The 8,387-nt window shown below is 42.6% G+C and overlaps 1 protein-coding gene and 1 non-coding gene across 3 annotated transcripts in view; both read right to left on the minus strand.

Annotated features, from left to right (window-relative positions):
• LOC122547509 (cAMP-specific 3',5'-cyclic phosphodiesterase 7B-like) overlaps positions 1 to 6,153 on the minus strand; it is a 176,572-nt gene extending 170,419 nt beyond the window's left edge. Inside the window, exon 1 of one of the 2 annotated variants that reach the window (XM_043686123.1) lies at positions 5,647 to 6,153. Coding sequence is in view for 1 of the 2 variants with exons in the window: in XM_043686129.1 (XP_043542064.1) it covers positions 5,647 to 5,667 (21 nt within the window). In the remaining variant the exon portion in view is untranslated. The remainder of the gene's footprint in view (positions 1 to 5,646) is intronic. The other variant, XM_043686129.1, reaches the window with a different exon arrangement.
• Positions 6,154 to 7,705: 1,552 nt separating this feature from the next.
• On the minus strand, positions 7,706 to 7,812 carry LOC122548711. The gene has a single exon (XR_006311322.1). It is a non-coding gene; the product is annotated as a U6 spliceosomal RNA (small nuclear RNA).
• Between the last annotated feature and the right edge of the window lie 575 nt (positions 7,813 to 8,387).

Raw genomic sequence — 8,387 nt, forward strand, 5'->3', positions numbered from 1 at the left:
GCCCACCACTGTAAACATCATCATCATCATCATTTGGGGACCTCCCCATAACAGTCTACCTTACATACACAGCCCACTCTTACCTTCTTCCCAAAATCCCCACTCAGGACTGCCTGTGTAGAGCCATTGTTTCTGCCTGTTCTTGCCCCACGTAACTATCTTTTCCTACCCTGACTCAATTTTTTTCTCCCCTTGTCCAGTTCCTCTCCGTTTTCATCTGAGATTCTTCTGATGTTTTGCATCGGTTTCAAAACTTCCAGTTTGCAGGCACCAGCCATCTCCTCTTCACCACAATTGTTCCATCCCTGTACACGCTCAACCCCATCAGGATGGGCCACATTCTGTCCACAAAAATGACCCTGGGCTTCCAGTTTCTTCCACTTTAACACACCACCGTGTTCCCATGGCAACAATCCTGTCTTGGGCTTGCTGCAGTGCTCCAGTAATGCTCAACACAAGCTGGAGAAAGAATCCCTCAATCTTCCGTCTTGATACATTACCTTAGGACTAACAAGGATTTTTAAAATAATTCCAGAACATGAACAGTCCTCCATGTTTGTTACCTGGCCCCTCCCCAGCCAGAGGTCCTGATTTGTCAGGGTTTCTCCCAGCACATCCAGCCCATTTCCCAACATTTATTTCTCTCTCAGCTTATCATCAGCAATCTCTTTGCTTAGCTATCCCTGTTTTCTCTCTCTCTGGATACCGTTCATGTACTCTACTCACACCCACACACCTGCCATTATCAGTGTAAACATCACCCCATCCCAGCTATTTTCAATTCTGACAAAGGATCACTGGTCTCACAGCATTAACTTGGCTTTTCCCTCTACAAATCTGTCAGACCTGTCGAGTTTCTCCAGTAATTTCAGACATCCAGCTTCCGCAATATTTTCTTTGTATTTTCCCATAGGTCTGTTTCTTAATGCCAGTTCACTAATCAGTTCTTCATCATGGTACAAGCTCCATTTAATGCTGCCCAGCACTGACACATTGCTACAATCACTTATTAGTAATCTTCTTTTGATCTGCCTTCATGTGTTATAGCAAGATCTTAAGGTGGTCATATTGATTTACGTCAGATACTTTTTATACACAGCAGTACTAAGTGCTTCTTTTATGCACATAGATATTAAGTCAAGCAGGTCCTTACACTATCCTAGTTGGGGAAAAAGAATCATGTGCACACGTACACTCTTGTTATTATGCCAATAGTTACCTGGATTGTCCCTATACTGTCTAATCCCATAAAGTTTATCACTCTGAATACCTTTATTCCAGCTCTTATTTATTATTGGCCTAGATCAACTTTCTTGAAATCAGTTACGTGGGACCAAAAAGCAATCTGATGATTCAAAACGTTTCATGCATGCTGAGTTATTCAATTAATTAGATTACTCAGTAGACGTAAATATTATTTTGATGTGAATTTTCGCAAAGCGACAAAGTGGACATATATGACCAAAAAAAATCTTGTTTGACAACATACAGATTAAAAGAAAAACACTAATTTGTCAAAATAATGCGTTTTGTGAGTGTCCTGATATGTTTTGGACTGCAAGGAAGTTGCCAAAACTGTACGTCATGATGTCAGGAAGTACGCATGTGAAGGGGGGAGGTAAGGGAACTAGCTGTAGCTTCCTTTTATGTATAAACAAGCTTTCTAGTTTCTTTAACTTGTAACCTGAAAATATATTGCAGGAGTTTGATTTTCAAAAAATGTAAACTGAATGTCAGAACTAATGGCAAATTATTTACACCATCCAACAGTCATGACTGTTCAATTTAATAGTCACAAGATTTGTATGTAAAAGTGTGTGACATTTAAAAAATGGTTATTCACACATTCAGGAAAATTTAAAATAAACAACACTTCAAACTGGAAATGATAGGAAAGAACTCTCTTGCATCTCTGGCTTTTGTTTTGCAGAATTTAAAAACAAATCACACCAATACTGAATCTATAAAGGAACTTGTGGCAAAGTGGTTACTTTATTCAAGAAGGTAGATTCAAATCTCACCCAGACTATTCAGAATAAGATTCTGTCAGGAGTATTAAAGGGCCAATAGAAAATGAGTTTGTTCAGTCTTGATCCAACTCCCTGTGGGTTCAGATGAATAGCCAGAACTGCACATAATTTAACACAAATTGGCACTTTCATTCAGTGGGTCACAGAGATGGCCAGTGTGGGAAATTATAAAATAAATCACACTGGTGCAATAGAAGGTGATCTGAATTTGGAATTGTAGCATACAGTTGAAGAATGTTTTCGGGAATGTTATTGTACCCTTTTTTATGATATTACTGGGGATAGGCTGAAATGAGGATTTTTGAAATGTCACTAACAAAACTAGTATTTACTGGTCATCCTTAGTTGAGTGTCTCAGTAGGCCTCCTCCAACTCAATTTAAGAGCCAACCACACATAGAATGGGTAAAGATTGCACATTTCATTCCTGAAAGGATATTAGTGAACCAGTTGAGCTTTTAAAACAAGCTAGAGTTATTTCTATTAAGCCTGAGTTTTCAGATTTTTAAATTGCTTTCAAATTCTCAAACTGCTGTGTTGAAAATAAACTCAAATATTTATCATTAGTCTAAGACTTTAGATTACTCATTCAGTAACTGTTATATTACCATTCCTTCAGCAGTTTTCCATAATCCACGGTGAATAGTTGGAGAATTACTGGTTTATTATTAACAGGACTGGTTTCTATGCAGAGTTCAGAATTTTCTGTCTTCATCAGGCCCAAAAATGTATGACAGTTCAATGTCTTTTACATTATATCAGAAGATAGAATTCTGACAGACCTTTGCAGTGGTCTTCATTTCCTAAGTTTGTAGTTAAGTCTCAATTTTTAGAGGTGTTTCTTAACACCTTTAACTGCAATATTTAAACATTTATTTAAATATTTAATTATGAATTCTCTTCATGAAGTGTGAAACACAACTATCTCACCCTTCCTTTTTTGCTAAAATGCTTGGAGCAACCATGAGATAAAGAAAATAGAGATTATTTAAATAAACTCTTATCTGATTAAGATTGTAATTTTGAAGTGTTGCTACAGTAGGCAAAGAGTTACAAGATACCAAAAATAGTTGTAAACGTATTAACTTGAAAGGGAACACAACCCATGAGTGCTGTGGGAACAAGTTAAAAAATACTTTCTCAAAACCAACAAGATCAATAAATTGCTCCATTAAATTATGCAATATTGCATGGACATTAATAGACTGGAATTTAAGTTCAATCTAACAGAAAGCACATGATGTCGGGGAGATTTTTGAGGTTTTGACATTTTTTGTCTTCCTCCAAACTCTATGTCATTTACTATCCTGGTGAATGACTAGTCAGATTATCTGTATTCAGCTGCTCTCTTTCTATTGAGATGGCCCTGGGGAGTGAGAAGACTAGCCCCAGGCCACCATCTCATCTATTGTCGGTCTTTCCAGGAGTTGAGCCTGGTTTACAATTGGCACCTCCTCACAGCAGAGTAACTAATATTGGTAGCAATAACATAGAAGCATCCCATTACTGTATGATGACATGTGATCTTGTGTTAAAGACGCAAAGCTAGTGGACTTTTAAAGTATGCATGTTTAGTTTCCCTTCACATATAATGCAATACCTCTACCAATGCTCACTTAGTTTGTTCAGACATTTAAAAAATCTATATTTTTATACAAAGAGAAGTGTAAACCACCAGAGCACTTTTTAGTGGCACTCCAGGGTTTGGCTTCCAGTCTCACTCTAGACAGCCCTGATGTGAGCCCAGAAAGGTCCGGCTCACACCACCTGAGTTTGAGACTGCCACAGATTATACCTAATGTAGAGTGCAAACAATTAGGAGTGAGATTTCCTTACAGAGTTGCGAGTTTGCATGCCAGCTGAAGGACCACCAAGGGACTGACAGTGTCCATCTAGGTAAGGTGTGCTGAACTACACACAAATCAGGCCTTATGCTGGACCTGATTGTCCAGAGGCTGGGGCAGAATGTCCTAAGCAATGACTGCTACTGGTCAGTCAGTAGCATCAGGGAGGAGACCGGGGTTATGAAGGAAGGGCACCCCCAATCCCAGGACTGTGTAGGAACCAAGATAAGGGGGAGGGGAGGTGGGGGTGAAGTGCAGACAGGAAAAGTGTTTAATGGGTGAGGGCAGTGGGGAGAGGGAGTGAAATGTGGAGAGCAAGGGAGTGGAGGGCTGAAGCAGGAACCTTGTGCCCAATGTCCAGTCCCTTGCTCAGGCAATAATTAGCTTTGAGTGAAGGATTTCCCCTTACAGATCCCCCCACCCCAAAACTTAATGCAGATGACTTACAAAGTTGACCTGTCATTCACAGCTCACTTGTACTTTGGTTAATCTCGCTGGTGCCACACTGAGCCCTTTAAAGTGGCCCTTAACCCGTCACTTAAGATCTTCAATTGGCTCTTGGGTGGGAAGGTCAACCAGGGGCCTTCACACCCAGAACTTAATTCTGGGGAGGTGGAGAATAGTCCATGAATCTCTGACTAAAACACCTGCCTCACCTCCAAGCTCTCCAGCTTCAGGAGCAGATTATCCCCTGGGTTTAAGAGGTGCTCATTGCGTAAATGATCAGTCATTTAATAAGACCTAATTAAATGTCTAGGAAGTGATGCCACAGTATATATGGCAATTACAAGTTGGAGCTCTCTGTGGGGGAGGATCAGAATTGGTGCTAAGTGCTGTAGCACAGTACAAACACTGTAATCACCATGCCTCCGCCCGCACCCCCTCCGGACAGTCTGGTCCAGCAGCAACCCATACAGTACTCTCATATCAGTAGCTACAGTGTAAACACACCCTTAGCTCTGCATCATCTGACGACCTATTGATAATGGCCATCCCCTGACAACAAAAAGTTGAAGGGTTTTCAATTCTCGATTTTTTTCTGAACGGTTAAGTTTATAAATTGACCCTATCGCAGAGACACGGCGCCTCACGCTATTCACACACACAGTTCTATAAAATAAACTCCGCTCGTTGTATTATATTCAACCATGTATTCCGCAAGTTAGCAAAAGAAAAAGTTTATGTATGAATCACCATTCTGTACTGGGGGGGGGGGGGGGGGAGTGGGGGGTTAGGAATTCTAGTGTACCCAGCGTGTGCGCCTAAAGAGGGCAAATCGACAGCGAACCACAGTGCTCTGAGTAAACCCCCACTTCACTACCTAGCGCACTACAGAACAAACTAAACACGCGAAAAATTTCGCACAGTCGTGCGGAGGAGAACAATCGTGGAACAGGGAGACAGTTCTTGCTGAAGGGTGGCCTCAGACTGCTCCTGACTCAGCGGAGGCACAGACCCACAGCAGCACCTTCTGACTTTAAAACTACGAATAGCGCCGAGCCAGAGCTCCCGCCGCCGCTGGCCCAGGTCCCTCAGATCCAGCTTTTACAGTCATCTGTTGATCTTGTCATCCGGGCAGATGCATTCCCCTGGAAGCCTGACAAATCCACAAATTCAACTGCAAACCTGTTCAGACGTCACTTCAAAAAGCAATCGGCAGCAATAACACAGACCCCCCCCCCCCCCCCCCTCCAACATACACAAGAAAAGCACAACAACAAATGCATGTTTACTTGCCTCTCCTTCACCTTGAAGCTTTTCCACAATACGTACCTCAACCATTAAACAAGACATTTAACCATAGTGGCAGTCTGGTGACCCGGGAATGCTTTGCAATCTCTAAGTGGTGCGGATCGTTCATGAAGACTCTCTCTGCAGGATCCAGCAACTGCATCCAGGATGGAAAAGCTCACACGGACAGACAGACACACTCACACCTCCCCAAATACAGTAATTCACAGGAAAAAAATAACAAATCAGCGGACACCGACTGACTCCAGGAAAACACAAGCTCCGCCAGTGTCTCTTGTTGCTTCTATTTTCTCTCTCTCTCTCTGTGTCTCACTTGTTTGAATCTTCTCCCCACCCCCCTCCCCCTTTATTGCTGTCAGGAGAAGGAGCGAGCAGGGACGCTGTGCAAGCGAAGCCCTGTCTGGGTGGACAGGACACACACATACACACCATGTGAGGTAGGTGTGCAGGAACAGGGAAACAGGCACAGACAGAGAGAGAGGGGGCAGCTCCAGCTCTTGCTCACTGCGGGGTGGAGCGAGTGACGCTGGGCGAGTGGCGGGCCCTGCCCACATCAGCCGCATGTCCCCTTCTCCCTGCAGTGAGTTTCCAGCCTCCAGCACCGCCCGCTCTGCTTACATTAACCAACTCCGCTCACAGGAATCAGTGATAGCTTTTCTAAAAACAACAGTCCTTGTGCCCTTTACACCTTTTTCTCTTGAATTGCTCGGCTGCCTCCTGATCATTTTTTTAAAGAAACAATCATCACTTGGGTTTGTAGAGCTGTACAGACAGCAGACTTTGCTTTCGGTGTGGTTAACACACTGGCCAAAGATTTTTCATTCAGCAATCCAAGTAAAGCTTGGGGTTGGGACACAAGGTAACATTTCAGGTCTGTGATCTTTCATGAGAACACACATCTGAAAGGTTCATTTTCTCCCCACAAATTCTTCCAGGTCTGCCGAGTATTTCCAACATCTTCGGATTTTATTTCATATCTTCAGTACATAGAATGTTTTGCTTTTTCACCCTGTTACATCTTCTGATTGTCTTTTGGTTCTGAGCTGTTTGAAATTGTCACACTTCAGACTTGGCATCATGAAAGCTCTTCTTATCTAGATCTAGATTAACATACAAGGAACGGCTGAGGATCCTGGGATTGTATTCATTGGAGTTTAGAAGATTAAGGGGAGATCTAATAGAAATTTACAAGATAATACATGGCTTGGAAAGGATGGACGCTACGAAATTGTTTCCGTTAGGCGAGGAGACTACGACCCATGGACACAGCCTTAGAATTAGAGGGGGTAAATTCAGAACAGAAATGCGGAGACATTTCTTCAGCCAGAGAGTGGTGGGCCTGTGGAATTCATTGCCACAGAGTGCAGTGGAGGCTGGGACGCTAAATGTCTTCAAGGCAGAAATTGATAAATTCTTGATGACACAAGGAATAAAGGGCTACGGGGAGAATGCGGGTAAGTGGAGTTGAAATGCCCATCCCAGGCTGGAAAACTTGTACAGAAAATTGGATCCTGGCTATTGCATTACCAACTTGTATTGACACTAAAGTACTATATTACATACACAAAGAAAGTTTTTTTGTGGGCAAAGGAAAGAGATAGCTATCTTCTGCAACAGATTTTTAGCATTTCAAAAATTATTAGTTTAAGCACTAAATTTTTTTTTTCTCAAAAATGTATCATTCCATGAAGATTTTTATTCCAGCTTTGAGTGTGTTGCCTGTTAAATTCAGCACATACATCCTTTATGTTTCCACACCATGAACCTTCTGTGATTCACAAAGTAGAAAAAATATCCTTCAACCTTGTTTGATTAGATTCCTTACAGTGTGGAAACAGGTCCTTCAGCCCAACCAGTCCATACCCACCCTCTGAAGAGTAACCCATTTCCCTCTGACTAATGCACCTAACACCATGGGCAATTTACCTGACCTGCACATCTTTGGACTGTGGGAGGAAACCCATGCTCACACAGGGAGAATGTGCAAACTCCACACAGACGGTCACCTGAGGCTGGAATTGAACCTGGGACCCGAGTGCTGTGAGGCAGCAGTGCTAATCACTGAGTCACCATGCCACCGCAGAATATGGGACGCTTCATGAATTTGTGTGTCACCCTTGTGCAGGAGCCATGTTAATCTTCTCCGTATCGTTCCAATTTTATTATCTGTGCTACCGAAGCGATCACATAAACCAATGGGAATAGCCACTTAGCTGAAAACACCACAATGTATTTTCAGATCCTGTCTCAGAGATACTAGCCTCTTAACAACACACCTATAGAATGCGACTCATGTAAATCAATAGAGTGGAGTTAGACAATAAACAATAGGTGCGGGAGTAGGCCATTCAGCCCTTCGAGCCTGCACCGCCATTCAATATGATCATGGCTGATCATTCCTAATCAGTATCCTCTTCCTGCCTTATCTCCATAACCCTTGATTCCACTATCTTTGAGAGCTCTATCCAACTCTTTCTTAAATGAATCCAGAGACTGGGCCTCCACTGCCCTCTGGGGTAGAGCATTCCACACAGCCACCACTCTCTGGGTGAAGAAGTTTCTTCTCATCTCTGTCCTAAATGGTCTACCCCATACTTTAAAGCTGTGTCCTCTCAGCAGAAACATGTTTCCTGCTGCCAGAGTGTCCAATCCTTTAATAATCTTATATGTCTCAATCAGATCCCCTCTCAGTCTTCTAAACTCAAGGGTATACAAGCCCAGTCGCTTCAGTCTTTCAGTGTAAGGTAATCCAGCCATTCCAG

Source organism: Chiloscyllium plagiosum, chromosome 3, assembly GCF_004010195.1.
Source record: "Chiloscyllium plagiosum isolate BGI_BamShark_2017 chromosome 3, ASM401019v2, whole genome shotgun sequence".
NCBI classification, from domain to species: Eukaryota; Metazoa; Chordata; class Chondrichthyes; order Orectolobiformes; family Hemiscylliidae; genus Chiloscyllium; species Chiloscyllium plagiosum.